At 24.6% G+C, this 19,989-nt stretch overlaps 2 protein-coding genes and 1 pseudogene across 2 annotated transcripts; all 3 read left to right on the top strand.

Moving 5' to 3' along the window:
• The first annotated feature begins 4,776 nt into the window (after window positions 1–4,776).
• LOC105433274 (odorant receptor 4-like) lies at window positions 4,777–7,591 on the top strand. The gene is made up of 5 exons (XM_089078759.1): window positions 4,777–5,279; window positions 6,417–6,516; window positions 6,842–6,952; window positions 7,084–7,239; window positions 7,541–7,591. Exons 1-5 carry the CDS (start codon window positions 4,831–4,833, stop codon window positions 7,589–7,591), a joined length of 867 nt encoding a protein of 288 aa, XP_088934885.1. The 5' UTR covers window positions 4,777–4,830.
• Window positions 7,592–13,320: 5,729 nt separating this feature from the next.
• LOC112553038 (uncharacterized) lies at window positions 13,321–15,467 on the top strand. Its single transcript, XM_089078758.1, has 2 exons — window positions 13,321–13,892; window positions 15,270–15,467. Exons 1-2 carry the CDS (start codon window positions 13,449–13,451, stop codon window positions 15,435–15,437), a joined length of 612 nt encoding a protein of 203 aa, XP_088934884.1. The 5' UTR covers window positions 13,321–13,448; the 3' UTR covers window positions 15,438–15,467.
• Window positions 15,468–15,687: 220 nt separating this feature from the next.
• LOC148936093 (uncharacterized) lies at window positions 15,688–19,963 on the top strand (annotated as a pseudogene).
• Window positions 19,964–19,989: the final 26 nt, after the last annotated feature.

The raw sequence follows: 19,989 nt of genomic DNA, 5'->3' as shown, positions 1-19,989 counted from the left end.
TGTGTGTGTGTGTGTGTGTGTGTGTGTGTGTGTGTGATGTGTCATATATAAATTTATTGAATGTGTACACACACACACACACACACACACACACACACACACACACACAAAACAATGTAGCTTAAATGTCTTTCTACACGTAACAAAACATCTTGCAGTTTGCATGATATAGTCACTAATTGTAAGTACTGAGCATTAAGTATTAAAATTATCAAGTGTAGTTATTAAGTATTATGCAGCCCTTTGTCACGGCCCTTCATCGATGACAATTCGCACTTGTTCAGTTCACAGGGGGGAACGATAAGTACCATAATTTAATTCTCATAGGGAACAATAATGTAGTTATAAGCATCACGAACATTCTTGTTACGGACATTATTAATGTCTATGGTATTCATTACGAAGGGGATTAAGTTCACAAAGTTTTTACACATTCTATAGCACACGTTTACAAGTGTTATGATCACATCACGCATATAATAAGAAGAAAAATTAATTCCGTTGTATCTGTCGGTATGGATATTTCGAAGTATTCGGAAAAAGTGTTCATTCGTTTTCATATCTTATAATTAATGTAGCAATAGAAACATTTTTATTTAACGTGCATAATGTTATTAACAATAAAAAATACGATGATAGTTACAAAATGTCTTCAAATAAATCATAAATCATAAATCTTATATAAATAAAAAAAGCAAACACTGTTAATAAAAAAAGATAAGTTATATTTTTTATACATTTAAAATACTAAGAAAACATTATTAATATTATCTTCAATGTTTAAACAGATTACAAATGGGTTATTACATCAAATCGATCTTGCTTGGAATTTGGCCAAAATCTGACAAAAACCCACGAAAAAAATTGATGATAAATGTACGCGTGATTATTACATTAAATATAATTATTTGGAGCTGCGCTATTCCAACTTTCCATTCTCTATCAGAATATGGGGCAATATTATATCTATGATTGATAATTTACAATATAGTTTACCGCTTACAATAGCAATAATGAAAATCATTCTTATGTAGCAGAATAAAGAAGATAATATAAAATTGGCTTATTACAATGTCATAGGTAAATTAAAAAAAAAAACATACGAAGAATAGTCGATTTTATTTCAAATCTTTTTCTCAATTTTGCCATAAATAAATTAACTAATAAAACAGAATTAACCTTTAACCGGACGTTTTAACCGAACGTTAATGGACGCACGCAGCATTGATATATACATAGAAAAAAATAAGCATAAATAATATCCATAACATTCTTTATTGATTTTCTCTTATAGATCTATTAAAATTATTGACAATATATTTAATTTGATGCTGCTTAGTTTGTTGGTTTATTTTGGCATACTTTTCGCCCTGTTCGGATTTTTATTTATTATTGCAAGTATTTTTTAACTCGTATTTATATATTTTTCCATCTGTACAGGGTATCCCAGACTTAATGGGACTGATTTCGTGAGTAGATAGAAAATTGCAAAATGATAGAGGACTTTTCGACTCCGTTTAGTCCGCTCTATCTACACACGAAATTAGTCCCATTAGGTCTGGGACACCCTGTATAATATACGATAGGATCTCCAAAATTTAAAAATAAAATTATCATGTTTTATTATATTATTTATTATATTTTTAAACGATAATAATCATTTAACTAAAATTAATTGTTCAGGTAATAACACAAGGTCGTAATCTCTCAATTTTTCGACTCATTTATATCCTGACAGCTTTCATCAATGCTTTTACACATATGTATCTTCATTGTGTAGTAGGTGAAATTTTAGTTATTCAAGTAAGTACTAATAGCGTTATGGCTTTTCACATGCAACATTACAGCAGAATATGGCATATCTAATTATAATATTTATTATGTTATTTATTTCAATACTTGATTGAAATTAAATTTATTGTTACATTTGTAACTTATTATAATTAATTGTTTTTATTATAATTAATCAAGTGTGATGGAATTTCTGAAGCTACTTATCGATTCAAATGGTATAATTTAAAACCGAAGCGGGCGAAAAATTTGTTAATTATAATGATGCTAGTCAATAGACACTATATCTTACTGCAGGAAAATTCTTTTCTATGTCTACGTTTTGTAATGTAATATTTATTATTATCATAAATTAATTTGATTATTTTGCAATATAAATTATACAATAAAAAATATTTTCTATCATTAGTATTTTATTATAAAATCGAATATTATATACTTTTTCTTATTAACGTTTAAAATATGAAATTTAAAATACGAAATTGTAACTAAATAAAAAATTCTTTTGTAATATGAAATGTAAACAAAGATTTTTTTTTAAACACGTAATTTAATTGTATAATTTTAAATTAAAATGTAATTCTTATGAATGAAATAATATTAATGAATCTATACGTACCATAATTATACGTACTATAATTATACGTACATAATTATACGTACTATACGTACTATATTACTGATATTATATTATTATATTTTATTAAAAATTTCGGACGGATACATAGAATCAGTTTTATTGGCGTATCGCAATTAAATTAAAAACCTTTAGTTAAACAAATAAAATAATTGTGGCAATATTATTATTATCAAAATAAGTTGCATAGTCAATGAATTTTCATTATAATTATGTTTTTCATAATAACGATATAAATTTGTTATAAATCAATTCTTATAGATTCTTATACATAGATATTTTTCCATATGACTTTTGTCCGCCTATATTTCCTTTTTGATAAGAATATGTTAAAATAATAATTTTAGCTTAAATTTATGGCTGTCAGTTCTAACAAAATTATAAAAAATTATAAATTTTCATTTGTATATAAATTACAAAATAAATACGTGCAATGTTTAGAGTATAAAAAAAAATATTTATGTGTATGCCTACGAATCATCTTGAACATGAAAATAATTTAATATAAAGTTAATTTATATTATGTAAAGCTTTATATTAAATTGTAAAGCTTTATATTAAATTATATTAAATGTTAGCTTTATATTAAATTTATATTTATATTAAATTATATTATTATATTAAATAATTTAATTTAAAGCTTAAATAAAATCTTTTGCAATATGTTTGCAATATGTTAATACGCATAAAATCTTTTGCAATATGTTTTGCAATATGTTAATACGCATGTTTAATAATTCATGTGTTTAAAAAGAAAAATAGATGCAATTATTTCTAGTAGTAAGTATATGAACTGTCAACTATATTCATTATCTATATGTTACACATGTGTCTATAAACATACATGTACGACTGCTTTGCATGTAAAGTATTGTCTATAGGTGTAATAAAAAGAGGACATAAACTCGAGTTAAATAGTTTAAATTTCATCTTATTACATCTATTTAAAAAACTTTCAAATTACATTTATATCTCTCTATTTTGACTAAGTACTAAATCAATAATCAGTCTTAAAAATTTTCTGACTTTTGCATAATAAAAAGAGAAATTATTTTTTTTTAAATTCATTCCATGTAAAAAATATATAAATTTAAAATTTATTAATTTTGAAAAATATGTTTTCTTATTAATAGTTCTTTAATATACATATATGATGTAATAATAAATTCTCTTAATTATAATAATATTTACGGCTCTAGATGACGTATGTCTTTTTATTCGCGTTCAAATTACCGGATAATTTCATAACAAGAGGGTGAACCCTAACTGTGGCTATAAACATCACCGTAATGTCTCGCGTATTGCATTATTAATATGCGGTGTATACACCTGTAGAGCATGCAGCTTAACATGTCTAATCATATCCCAACGATATATCATTTTAAAAATCATGAGGATATGAAACGAGGGAAATTCAGTCTTCAGTTCTTCAATTCTCAGAATTCAATTTTCAGTCTTCTTTCGAAGATACCAGCATGGATACTTCAAAGTATTCGACGTATTATACAGGTTTTCACACTTCCTCAATTAGATCGTAGCGTTTATTTTATATATATGGTAAATAGTAAGATATTTTGAATTACTTTCTGTAAGACTTAATATAGCAGTAAAACTTAATATAGCAATATTATTGATACAATGTCAAAAAATTTTATTAATTTTCTCTTACATTTGTATAGAACAATTGTATAAAAATTTTATGTCACCATTATTTTTTTAATATAATGTTTTTTATATGTATATTTCACATGTATGTGTAAAATAAAATCTTACTATATTTTAAAAAATAATTGGTTTGATGTTCTACAAGATTAAGGTATTCTGATTTAATAAAAATCAACATTTTGTAAATTTTGTTTTTTCCGCAAATGTGCATAAAAAATATAAATTTTTAAATATTTATAAATCATTATTGTATTATAAATTGTATAAATTTGACAAATATAACAAGATGTTAATAAAATTTTTATTTGCATAAATTAAAATGCAGATTACGAATGGGCTATTAGATTAAATCGGATAAGTATGAAATTTCTCGGCATTTGGCCAGAAAATAATGAAACTAAACAGAAAATAATAATGTCAAACATACGTACGGGGATTATATTAAATATGTCACTTTGGTGCTTAACCGTCCCGACTATACACTCACTGTTTAGAATTTGGGGTGATATAATGTCGATGATCGATAATCTGCAGTATAGCTTGCCACTTTTAATGTCAACAACAAAACTTTCTATCATATGGCAGAAAAAGAAAGGTGATGCGAATATATTATTATATGATATAAAAAAAAATTTCTTTTTATTTTTATAATTCTATTATAAAATAAATATAAGCATCTTTATAATTATAATACGTAACTCTATTTGCTAATTACAGATATTCTACCACTTTTAAATATGATTAAGAATGATTGGTTAATGCTAAAGACAGCAAAAGAAAGAGATGTTATGATAAAATACGCACGAATAGCGCGAACGCTCACAATATTTGGATACATAATAATGTTACTATCTTTCATTTTGATTATGGTTCCTCCTCTTTTTGGCATTTCAATAAGATATTTGACGAATAAAACAGATCCAGACAAATTGTTACCGATGCAAACATATTATATCTACGATCAAAATAAAACCCCTTTTTACGAGACAACTTATATTTTGCAAACTTTTGCCATAACAACGATGGGTATTGCATATAGTGCTTCGGATTGTTTTTTAGGTTCTCTGGTTTTTCACATATGTGGTCAACTGGAAAATCTTAAAGTGCGTATTATCGAACTTGATAAATTTGACAATTTCGAAAAAGCTCTAACATGCAACGTACAAAATCATATACGCCTTATCAGGTTATGTATTAATAACGTCGATAATTAAATAATATTAATACGTATATATTGTAATGCAAACAAGTGCATGTGCGCGCAAACATAACTTTTCTTATTTTATCTAAAATATGTATAATATAGTATAAATAGTATAGTATAATATATATAGTATATATAATATATATAATATATATCTATATATATTGTTAAATTTTTTATTATTAAAATTTTAACATTTATAAAACATTTATAACTTAACTTATATAATAATCAAAACGGAATTAATAAAATGTATTTAAAAAAGTATATATATATATATATATATATATATATATATATATATATATATATACAGGATGTCCGGCAGGAATTGTTTTCTTCAATATATTAGTTATAACTATTGTCACTTGAAGTGAACAATTCTTCACGCACCTATCAACGATGATCGCCGGGCGGGAGTATCTTATCGCTCGCTTGCATTTGCCGGTGGGCTGGGCTGATATGATGATTTTTAAAAATTAATAACTCGATAATTATAGCGAAAATTACAAAATGGTAGAGGACTTTTCTACTCAGTTTTACCAACTCTACTTGCACACGAGAGGTGATATGACCGATGTCGGACACTCTGTATATAATTCTGAAAGTACAGAAAGTACACCTCGTGGGCTAGTAAAACTGAGTAGAAAAATCCTCTATTATTTTGCAATTTCCGCGATAATTATCGAGTTACTAATTCTTAAAAATCACCATCTTTAAGAATTGTCATCTTCAATAGCTATAACTATTGCCGATTGCCGCTTGAAGGAAACAATTCCTCATGCGCCTAGCAACGATGATCGCCGGGCGGGAGTGTTTTATCGCTTGCATTTACCGATGGACTAATACAATGATTTTTAAAAATTAATAATGATAATTATCGATAATTATCGCGGAAATTGCAAAATGGTAGAGAGACTTTTCTACTCAATTTTACCTGCCAATGAGAAGTGATATAACCGATACTGGACACCCTGTATATAAATATATGATGTACAGATTAATAAAAATGTCAAAAAACATTAAAAATTTTTTTTACTAATCCTATTATATAAATAGAATTTAAAATAATTTTTCGAATTTATAAACAAAAATTTAGTTTAAATTTATTTTTTGCAGATCAATCAATATCGTCGATAGTATTTTTTCCTTGATGCTGCTTGGGGCTCTAATCTATTTTGGCGTACTTTTTGCCTTTTATGGTTTTTTATATACTTCTGTAAGCATTTTTCTGTAATATAATTTATATAATTTTTTGTCTACAGATAATTGACATATATGTTATTTATCAAAATATTTTCTACTAATATTTCCTATTAATATATTTCATGTAACAATTGTGTAAATAAATTTGTATTTAAAAAAATCAATATTAAAACAATCATCAACATCAATAAAATCAATATTAACATCATATTAATATCTTAACAAATTTTTTCAAAAAACTAAATATAACTAAATATAATCATCACGATATCGATGGTTTTATTTAATATTTAAATATTTAATGTATAGTTATGTATATTTTTAACTTTTCTCTTTAGATTATGAGTCAACTCTCTGTGCCTCGTTTAATTTTTATCATAACAGCATCTATCAATACATTTGCACATACATGTCTTTATTGTGCCGTAGGAGAAATATTAGTTATCCAAGTATGTGGCTTGTTATTGCTAGTATCAGTTTTATAGACATAATATAAATTATAAAATGTCATAAAATTATTTATTTTAACAAACAACTAATTTGTAATTTAATATATGATTTGTGTACGTCCATTATGAAGTGTGAAGGAATTTATAAAGCTGCATGCGAGTATAAATGGTACAACATGGAATCAAAAAAAGCAAAAAATGTATTGTTTATAATGATGCAAGCTCACAGATCGCTGTATCTTACTGCAGGAAGAATATTTCCTATGACGATGTCTACGTTTTGTAACGTAAGTGAGTTATATTGTAACGTCGCAGTTGTAAAATTACATTTCTTCATTCCATATTCAATAAAATAGAATACGTATATAAAAAATGTATGAAAAATAAATTATAAACAATTACTGTTTAATTATGAAATTAATCATTATTTAATTTAATTATTATTTTAATCATTATTTTATTTTATAGTTAATAATGCACAAAAAAAGAATGTACTTATATCACTATAAATAACATATTTATCTATTAAAAATTTAAAGAAATTATTCTTGTCAATTTAATAAATGTTAGACTAATTTTCTTTCTTAGTTGTTAAAGACATCAGGTGGATATATGTCAGTCTTGTTGGCACGTGAATAGGATATCGTGAATAAGAAATAATATCTAAAAGAGATCAAGACTATGTAATCTTAAGGAATTATTATGTATGTATTATGTATGTATTATTTCAACTTAAAGAAAAAATAAGAAAATTATATATTATTTTATTAGTAACTTTGCATATTATAAATAAAGAGAAAATTTTTTAAACTTTTAGTAGAATATTATTGTTCATGCGTAAATTCTTGCATTATTAATGGCAATTTAGTTTAATTGTCATATTTAACTGTGATTTATTATTTAACTTTGTAATAATGTGATTAATAATAAATATACTTTTTTATTTAAAAAATCATAATTATGTTGCCACAAAAAGAAAATACTAAAATAAAGATTTGGAATTTTTCCTTTTTTTTTTGTTTCAGTACGCAATCAACGAAAAATCAATTACTATATTAAATCAATATATATTTTGTGCAAAGAATAATAGTAAATAAATTTTTTTCTGTCACTATGCTATACACTGTGTTATAAATATTATAAATATTATAATTATTCTTTCAAACCATACAACTTCATCAATAATATTTTTCAATAATATTTTTCAATAATATTTCAATAATATTTTTATTTTTTATGAAGACAATATTTAAATATATATTTAATTTATATTTTGCACAAACAGTTACCGTTCTTTATATAAATCTTTTATATTAATATCTGATACCATGTGATATATTAGTGTGTATGAAAGTAAGAAACAATTAACAACGACATTCATATAATTCTCTTTAAGCAATATAAATCAGGCTCTTATTTGGGAGAGTGCACACCCTCCCAAATAAGAAGGGAGGGTATGCGTCACGGCGGGACTCGATCACGAACCAGTCGTGAAAATTCGTAATTATTTTGCGAAAAAATACCACCTCACCCAGGAATCGAACCTGAATCTTCTGTTTACCGGGCAGGCATCTTATCCTTTCGACTACCGAGGCATGATATTTATTGCAAATAACGTATTTAGAATAACACGTCAACAACACAATGATACACATATATACATATATTACAATATACATATATACATGTATTCTCTCGGATCAAGAGAAAGCAATTGATCGAGAGTTGAAAGCGACAAGACAAAGAATATATTTTAGAGGTTGACTAAGGGTTGAGCGGAGAAGATCTAAGTAAAACCAGCAGCACACAATGGTATATTCTTTTAGATCTAAAAAAATGTACGAATCAAAGACAAGAGCTTAGTAAGTACATGAATCCAGCTAGCAAACGCAGGCGCGTGTGTTGTGTGTGTATATGTTCCTCTTATAAAAGAATGAGTGAGCCGAGGGTGCAGTCTGATTTTGGTAGTCGCTGAGTGCAAGCCGAATGAATCTCATGTTTCTTGTTATTATCCACATAAATTATGTACAAGATAAATTATTTAAATCATCAATGTCAACAATAATTTTCAAGGAAAAATTGAAAAATACATATAAGCTTGCTTTGAATTATGTTCTCTAAAACAAAATTGCTAGAAATATTTTTAAATAAATATGTGTGTGTGTGTGTGTGTGTGTGTGTGTGTGTGTGTGTGTGTGTATGCGTGTGTGTTTAAAAATATTTCTAAAATGTATTTATCATATCATTTCTGATTTTAATAAAATCTTCACTATTGTTATCAGTTTTAATATAAGATAAAATAAAACAATTAACATATATTTATATTATAAAAAATGTATGTATATATAAAAATTTTGTTTATACGCAATTTATAATTCTAAATTAATAAAAATACAATAAGATATTTTAAATAAAATGTCTCGGTTTTTCTGCAATTTTATTAATAAATAATTAAGATTTATATGTAATTAATATTTATATAAGTTTATAAAATTATACACAACGATAACAAAGGTAACGGAATGAAAACTGATGATTCTTCTTAATTTTTTCTTGTAGATGTATAAATATCATTGATGACATATTTAGCTCAATGTTACTCAGACTGCTTATTTATGTTTGTATTGTTTTTGCTTTTCATAGATTTTTATTCAGCACTGTAAGTATTTTTTTCCAGTTTATATATATTTATATTTATTTATATTTTTTGATTTGTGCAGAATTTTAATTTTTAAATATAATTCACTAAATTTTTTAAAAAATTCTTTATATCAATTTTGAAAAAATAAATAAAATATAAATAATATAATATAAAATATAAATAAAAATCTTCAATAAGATATCTTGAATAAAAATCTTCATCTTATAACTTTATATTATCAATTTGCATATTAAATTACATTAGTTGATACAAAATCACAATTTATCTATTATGCATATAATCTTTTTCAGTTTATATCAATTTTTTATAAACATTATTTTTGCAGTTGCTAAAAATATCGGGCAGTTATACATATATCTATTTTATTGGCTCATCAAAAATAACATCAGAATCATGGAAAAATACGACAACGCCTAATTTTCAGACTCATATTGAAAATATTTTAGATGTGATTTAAATCTAGATATGATCATAAATGTAAAAATATAATAAACTTCATATTTATTTATAAAAAGTAATACACCTTAGTCACCTATTAAAAATTCATCATACATATATTAAAATATTTATGTATTATTATTACATAAAATATTTAATTATTTTCAATATATTCAATAAAATCATCAATAGTAATAAATAAATATAGTAAATATATAACTAATTTTAAGATTTTTATTATACTTTATTATACTTTTTAGTAGTAATACTTTAAAAGATATATCTTTTAAATTTATAATTATTTAATAAAAACAAACTAATTTTTTTTTTACAAACGTATAAAATTTGAATTAATTATTTTAAAAATTTATAAATATATTCTTTTCACTTTCAATATTTATAAATTTATTTAATTATAAAAAATTCTAAAAATAATATTCTACTTTGAAATAGAAAAATGCATATCTTTACTATCTTACTGTCTTAAAAATTACTGTTTAGAAAAAAATTATTTTTTAAGTAACATTGCCTTTTCCGCGGCAAGCTTGGTTGCTAAATCTTTTACGCATGAAATAAATTTAAATAATTATATCGTTAACTACGTGCCACTTAAATAGTCGACTATCATAGTGATTTAATAATAATTCGATAATCAAATATTTTTTATATCAATTAAAATCCCTTAAATTATCTCCCTTACTAAAAATTATTAATCATCGATCTCATTCGGTTTAGTGACATGATTGATATCATATTAATATCATATTTTACGATAGTGCTCATCAGATGGGTACAAAGTTATCTATACTTTATTATACCACTAAGAATGATTCAAATGTTAGTTTGAAATGTTTGGATTTTTTGTAATAAACTGAGGTTTAACTATAAAGTGTTAGTTGCGCACCGTTTACGGCGCTGATTTTTAATTGCCCTATTGTTTCCCATTGTTGTAACACTAAGAATTATTCTTATTAATAATATAAATATAGATATCTTTATATTTAACTTATATATAAAACATATGCAGCTTATCATGTATTAAAAATTCATTATAGTTTTAGAATATTCTTATATTATTATATTATTATTTAAAATATTCATAATTACTAACCAATAAAATTGTTGATTAATAAAAAATAAGTTTATAGTACATATATAATTAATTTTAAGACTTTTATATGTTTTAGTGGCAATATTTTAAGAAATATCTTTTTTTATTTATTAATTTTTAATTTATAATTATTTAATAAAAATAAACCAAATTTTTTAAATTTATTAAAACGACATATGACAAAATATTGATTAACATTTACAACAAGAAACTAAATATAATATACTTCGTAATACTTCTGTATATGTATATAACTATTAAACATAATTTCAGGCAATATTATTTAATAATAATATTATTAATTATTGAAATTGTATCTTTTTATTTAAATTTAATGTAAATTTCATATTTTACTTGGCAAAACAAAATATAAAAATTGCAATATATCCAAAAAACATGTTGTGATATTATCTTGTAAAATAATATAATGTAGGAACTTTTAATAATTAGTGCAACCCGATAACTTCCTCTATACATACGTATATAGCACATATGGTTACAATAAAGAGAAAATTATTTCACATTTTACAGTTTATTTCCGAAATCATTTTATTGAAAAGAGAAATAAAAAATTTCTGTTGTTTAAAAAATTTCAAACTTTAGCTGAAAGAATTTTCAACTTATATAGCTCATAATAGTTTCGCTAAAGAAAGTCGAATCAATCGATAGTACGATACAATATAACAGGGTCGGTTTTAGAAATTGATACTTATTATGTTCAAATTGATACATAATGAAAAATGAAAGAAGAATCGTATTTTCTTACAAAAATTCTACATATGGAACAAATATATTAAAATAAAACGACGTATGTCTTTTGAAAAAAAAATAGTTTCTTAAACTTTATAATTTTTACCTTTTAATAATTTAATTATTTTTGAGAAATAAATTAATTCATTATTTAAATTAGAAATTTTGATATATAAATAAATTCGATTATGTATATCTATATAAATGTAAATCCAATCTATTCAATTTATATATATACATATATATATAAAACATATATATATATATATATAAAACGGAAAAAGAATTTTGGAAGCAGGATGCGGTCCTGCATCAACATTGTACATTTTTTTATTCACTTTCGAACTAAACAGCCTGAACTTAGAAATGAACTCACCAGCTATAAACATCGCTTACTCTGTATTCGTTCATTATTAATATGCAACGCGTATACCTGTATAATAGCATTAAACTTGAAAAGTTCTGTCACACGTAACAATCTACCCCTCCAACTAGGATAAAAAAAAGGGAGCTTAGTTATCACATAGATGCCGATATGGATGCTTTAAAGTTGTCGATACATACAGGTTATCATTTTTTTCTTCAACTAACTTATAGCGAATTCGGTCATTCGCACTACACCGGATTAATGCACACTAAATGCAGCTATACATAAAATTTATGAAATATAAAACTGCACAAACGTTTTCAAATGGTTATATAAATAATCTATATTGAATTTATCATATTATTTAACAGAATATGCATGATAATGATTTCATCATCAAAGAAATAATATGCCACTACATTTAAATATTTCATATATAGCAACTTTAAAAATATGGTGTAGATGATTGAATTCAATATTAGATATAATATAACGTTTTTCAAACGTGTGACGAATAATGAATTATATTACAAATGTTTTATAAAACAGAATTATCAAAAAGATTAAAAAGTAAACTAATAAAAAGATTAATTGAGATTGTAAAGCACTGCAGCAATGAATGAACGCACCCGTTTGAAAAGTATTATATTTATGATGTATAACAATTCTATTATATTACTGATGATAAACATTATTGTGATAGAATTTTCTATTGCATATATTCAAACAGATTATGACTGGGCTATTGGATTAAGCCGAACTAGTTTGAAGTTTTTTGGTGTATGGCCAGAAAACAATGAAACGAAACGGGAAAAATACATATCCAATATACATATATTTTTTATAATAAATATTGCATTCTGTGGCTGTCTTATTCCATCTGTACATTCTTTAATCAAAATTTGGGGTGATTTAATGTCTATGATTGATAACGTGCAATATACTTTAGCATTCGTGATAGTAATAATAAAGCTTCTTGTTTTATGGTTAAAAAAAAGAGGTAATGCATACACTCTTGCAAATTATATTTCATAATGTAACAGTTTATGACACATTACACAGTAAACAGCAATTTTTTTATGTTATTTTAAATAATAATGTCTTATTTTAAATAATTATAAAATATATAACCGATGTATTGATTGTAGACATTCTTCCGCTTTTAAACATGATAAAAAATGATTGGTTGAAACCAAAAACAGCAAATGAAAGAGATGTTATGATAAAACAAGCCCGAGCTGCACGTATGCTTACATTATTAGGATTTTTTATAATGTTGTTGACTTTCATTTTGGGGGTAATTCTTCCTGTTTTCGGCATTTCAACAAGATATATGACCAATAAAACGGATCCAGGCAAATTAGTCCCAATGCAAACGTATTATATTTATGATCGAGATAAAAGTCCATTGTATGAGATAACTTTTATTGTGCAAAGTATCGGCTTGTCGACGGTTGCTTTAGTGTATACTAGTACAGATAGTTTCTTAGGTTTATTGATCTTTCACATATGTGGTCAATTGGAAAATCTCAAGGCGTGTATTATTCATCTCGGTAAATTCTCAAATTTTGAGAGTGGTTTATCACACATCGTACAGGATCATGTGCGTCTCGTCAGGTTATAAAATATATTATAACATATTTATATGAAATAATTTTTTAATATAAAATATAAAATAATTCCTTTTTTCTTTATTAGTTCTTAGCTAAAGTAAAAAATTATAAAATTCTAATGTATTAATATATTATTTTTCATTAAATCTTGAAAATTTTTAGTATTAATTTATGATAATGTATATATTTGATATAAATTGTTTTATATTAAAAATATAAATATAATTATATATAAATTTAGATCTAAAATAAAAAGGAAAAAAACAACAATTTTTTTCTAATTCGAGTATTATATAATACAAGATAATTAACATAATCATAAAAGATAATTAACAATTATAATCAGAGATAATCATAATTTCTTTATAATTTTCTCTTGCAGATCTATGAATACAATTAATAATACATTTATGCTAATGCTACTTGGAACAGTTTTTTTCTTTATTGTACTATTCGCATTTAACGGATTTTTATTGAGTGTAGTAAGTATTAATTTATAACCTTTCTGAAAAACAATATAATATAAAAACATATAATATCACATATATATTTTATGTATTTAAATATTTTCAAAAAATCTTATAAATTATTATGTATATCCGCACAGAAACAGATATATATATATATATACATTTGATGGTCGTGTACATTCTGAGAATTTATTTTATAATTCTTAATGACAATGTCGTTATCGTTACATTGTCATTGCGCAGTTTTTCTGCCATATATTATACTTGCCTAATGACAACATAACAATAACAATACTGTTATTAAGAATTACATAAGTCTGAATAGGTCTACTAAATAGGCCTACTGAAAATAAAGAAATTTTTATACAATTATCAATCAATTTTATTATATCAAAGTTTTTTATTATATATTTTATAAATAACTAATAAAGTATAATTATCTTACAAGTAAGAAGTAATAACGTATAGTAAAATGTATATAATTCACATACACGTACACAAATATAAATACATATGCACGTTATAGATTATAATATATTTTGATATCAATATTATTAATGTCACATTAATATTTTAGTTTATTTATTTAAACAATAGTCTTTATTCAAGATAAAATAATTATATTTAATTTTATTTATATTCAACCGATTAGATTATGACTCAAGATTACGATGTTTCGCTGCTACGTATAATGTTCATTATGATAATATTTCTCAATACACTAGCACACACGTGTCTTTATTGTGCTATAGGAGAAATTTTAATCGCACAAGTATGTTTTTTATTATTATTGTCTAGATAACTTATCACAAATAGAAAATAAGTTATATAATGCAGTAATTAAGATATGCTTCTTTACCCAATATATGATTAAACATCTATTGAATATGGATACTGTTTGTCAAGTGTGAGGGAGTTTATGAAGCTGCATGCGAATACAAGTGGTACACGTTGGAGCCAAAGAAAGCAAGGAACCTAATATTAATAATAATTCGAGCCAATAAAGCTCTATATCTTACTGCTGGGAAGTTATTCCCCCTGACGATGTCTACATTTTGCACCGTAAGTTATTAACATAATGATTACTCATATAACATTTTTTTTTGGCGTTGGGAATGTCACCGCTGCAAGTCCGACCTGCATCCATCGAGTGAGGCCAATATTGCTTTGGAGTATCAATCGTGGAGATTCGAGAATATACATGTATATATATGTATATATATATATATATATATATATATATATATATATATATGTATATATATATATATATATATATATGTATATTGTAATATACATATGTATATACGTGTATGACGTTGAATTGTTTAACGTGTTGTTCTAAACATGTTATTGCGATAAATATTATCACATGTTTCTGTGATCGAAAGAATAAGATGTCTACTCGGCATCTAATATCTAATCTTAACAACTACTTTCAATAAGCATGAGATCCAAGTTCGATTCCTGGCTGAGATGATATTTTTCGCAAAAATAATAATTGCGAATTTTCACGACTGGTTCGTGGTCGGGCCCCGGTTGTGACGCACACTCTCCATTCTTATTTGGGAGCGTCATTTATTTTATGATTTTTAATATTAATAAGAAATGAAAAAAATAAAAATTAAAAAATAAAAATTTTAAATTATCGTTATACAAAACAAAATGATGTTTATAAGGTACTTAAGAAGTTATATGCAGTTGTATAGGTCGAAAAAATTAATTTTTGAAAATATTTATTTTTTGTAAACTATACCATGAAGAATATTTTCTGAAAGTTTGAAGTGATTTGAATTAAAATTATCGGAGATATACGAGTTTGAAGGGTACGCTGCACAAAGTACTTAGCGTAAGTAGCGCGCCGTAACTACCGAGGCAAGGCGGTCCCTTCTGTGTAAAATTGAAATATAAATATATTTTGGAGACAGCTTCTGCAGCAAAAGGTTTACTTTATGGGCCTGGAATAGATGATTCTGTATAAGTTGAAAAATAGTAATTTCATTTACGTGAGAACTTAAGCTGAAACTTCATTTGCGTTTTTCTCGAAATCAAATTTTTTTCAAACATACGAATTGGTGAGCAAGATTATCTCGGCAATCGCTGCATCAATCGGGCTAAAATTTTGCAGGCTTCTTTTATACATCAAATACTTGTCCTTGAAACGATTGATTTTTTCTCTAATAAAATTTTTGTTTTTAATTAACAGAAAACAAAAAATTTAATCATATAAAAATCATACTTTTTTATTTCAGCTAACATTTTTGTTCAAAATGAAATTTAAAAAAAAGATCAATCGTTCAAGATTAGAGCATATACTAACTATAAAATCTTTTTGAATTTTTGATCAGATGATCTAGTTTCGAGAAATTGTGCTCACCGCAAAGCATTTTCAAAAAAACACCTTTCGCAAGAGTGCCTGTTATTCGTGTGTTTTTCAATATTATATCTTGAAAAAATTTATATAAGTTGTAAAATATATGTATGTAAATACTATATTATCTGCGAAAAAAAATCTTTGAATGTTTCTAAAAAAAATTCCCAAAAATTTCGTTTTTTGGGCTATACAACTGCATATAACCTCTTAAATTTATATTTCTAACATTTCCTATAGTACATAATATAGTTTCTATAGTATGTAAAGCTAACATTTCCTATAAAGTACATATAAATATTAAAGTATAACTATGTGAAATGAATTAAGTGATTTATTTAGAATTAAACAGCTAGAATTTAAAAACGTAAAAAATATTAATTATTTTTTAAATAGAAATTAATAATTATTTATTTAGCAAATTATGCACTCTATGAATAGACAATAAGTAAGAAAGAAGAAAATAAGTGCAATTATGTTAGTGCAGTTAAGTGAAATTAACTGCTAAATTATTTTTATAAACACACATACACACACACACACACGCGCGCGCGCGCGCGCACACGCACGCACACACACACACACACACACACACACACACACACACACATATATATATTATATTAAATATTGTATTTTCAGTTATTAAAAACATCAGGTGGTTACATATCTGTTTTGTTGGCTTGTCGAGAATAAAGACAGAATTATGGAATGATATGACAACGTGTGACTTTTAAACTCAAATTGAAATAGAAAAAAATCGTAATAAATATATATTTATATCATGTCATATTTATATCATTGTTATATATATGAATATAATAACACACACACGCGCGCGCACGTTTTGTTAAAAATTTATTGTTACTTATAGTATTTATTGTTAAAAATATATTTCATTTAGATTTAATGGAAATAGAATTTACTTACTTATTTTACTTATAAAAAGAGTTATATTCAAAAAGATTGCAATATATGCAGATACGCTATTGTATACTATCTTGTGATATAATATGATGTAAAGACTTAGAAATTAGTGTAAACTGATAAATTTGTCAGTATAATTATACAGCGTACACATGGCTAATCACTATAGCGAGTCTTCTCAGATATAACTACTTACTCTTCCGACAAAGAAAAAAAAGAAGCTTATTCTCTCTTCACAGATGTCATTATGAATGTTATAAAATATTCAGCATATACAGGTTTTCATTTCTTCGATTAGCATAGATATAACATAGTGTTTTTCAAATGTGTGACGAATAGCAAATTATTTTCGTGAATTATTTTCTATAAAACAAAACTATTGCAAAAGAACTAATTAAAATTAATTGTAAAACTATAACCATAACTAATCACTTTCTTAAAAAGTTCTGTATTTTTCTAGAAACAAAGTTATTCATAGCAACCAATAATTGTGACAAGTTACAAAGAGAACTTTTATATTATTTGTTTTTTCATATGTATACGCTTATTCATTTATATACACGCACATGTTTACACAATCCATATAATAACTTATCTTATATTATATAGTTAAAATTAAAAATGTTATTTTTGTTTAAATAATTACGCACACATATAATCTGTTTTCTTATATATGCATTACAGTAAGTACAATAAGATTATATTTATCCATTGTAAATATGCAAAAAAATACTTAATAAAAAAATACTAATTATTTTTATTCTTTTGACATAAAAAGAGAAAGCAAATATAAAAAAGAGAAAAAAAACATATAAAAAATAATATTTAATAATATGATGAATATCATAATATAATAATGTAAGGATTGAGAATTTTTTATCGCATATATTTAAATATAAATTATGAATGGGCTATTGGATTAAATCGAATTAGTTTGAAATTTTTTGGCGTATGGCCAAAAAACAGTAAAACTAAATGAGAAAAATTCATGTCCAATATACGTACAATTCTTATATTAAACATTGCAATTTGGATCTGCACCATTCCAACTATTCATTCTTTATTCAAAATTTGGGGCGATGTAATGTCTATGATTGATAATCTACAATATACTTTATCACTCTTAATGGCAACAATAAAACTCTTTATTATATGATTAAAAAAGGAAGGTAATGCTATATATTTTTGCAAATTGTAGCTTTTGATATATTATAATTATAACTTTTGATATATTATATATTATATTAAATAAAAAGTTTATTTGATACGTTATTTCGAACAAAAATATTTTGTTTTAATAATTATAAAATATAATCTTTTTTACTAATTATAGACATTTCACCACTTTTAAACATGATAAAAAACGATTGGTTGAAACCAAAAACAGCAAGAGAGAGAGAGATGTTATGATAAAACAAGCCCGCATGGCACGTATGCTCACAATATTAGGATCTTTATAATGCTGCTATCCATTATTTTGGCTTTGTTTCTTCCTATTTTTGGGATTTCAACGAGATATTTAACGAATAAAACGGATCCAGGAAAATTATTGCCATTACAAACATATTATATTTATGATCGAGAAAAAAGTCCACTGTATGAGATAATTTATATCATGCAAAGTATCGATATGGCGGGGCTTGCTGCTGCGTACACTAGTACAGACAGTTTAGGTTTACTGGTCTTTCACATGTATGGTCAACTGGAAAATCTCAAAGCACGTATTATTCACCTTGATAAATTTCAAAATTTTGAAAGTGCTTTATCACATAACGTAGGGATCATATACGTCTCGTCAGGTTAGGCTACTATATATTATGTAACTTAATGAAACGAAATAATTTTTTAATAATAATATAAGATAATTTCGTTCTGTTTAGTTTTTAACTAAAGTAAAAAACTGTAAAATTCTAATCTGTTAATATATTATTTTTCATAAAAGTTTGAAAATTTTTAATATCAATTTATGATGATGTATAAGAGTTTGAAATAGATCGTTTTAAATAAATATAAAATCTAATCAGATATAAGATCTAATTTAGAGATACAAAATAAAACTATTTGTCAACTTGATTATTACATACCATAATATCATAATATATATACCATATATCATAATATCTTATCTAATATAATAGATAATATAAAATTAATATATAATTATGATTTCTTATAACCTTTTATAATTTTTTGCTGCAGATCTATTAATATGATTGATGATATATTTACGCTAATGCTACTTGGTGCACTTTTTTACTATGGCGTACTATTCGCTTTTATGAGTTTTTATTGGGTACTGTAAGTATTGTTCTGTAATTTTTTTTCTGA

The sequence above is a fragment of the Pogonomyrmex barbatus genome, unplaced genomic scaffold, assembly GCF_055798465.1.
Source record: "Pogonomyrmex barbatus isolate J1 unplaced genomic scaffold, ASM5579846v1 scaffold3, whole genome shotgun sequence".
NCBI classification, from domain to species: domain Eukaryota; kingdom Metazoa; phylum Arthropoda; class Insecta; order Hymenoptera; family Formicidae; genus Pogonomyrmex; species Pogonomyrmex barbatus.
Note: the sequence above shows the minus strand (reverse complement) of the source record. Positions and strands in the feature narration are given on the sequence as shown.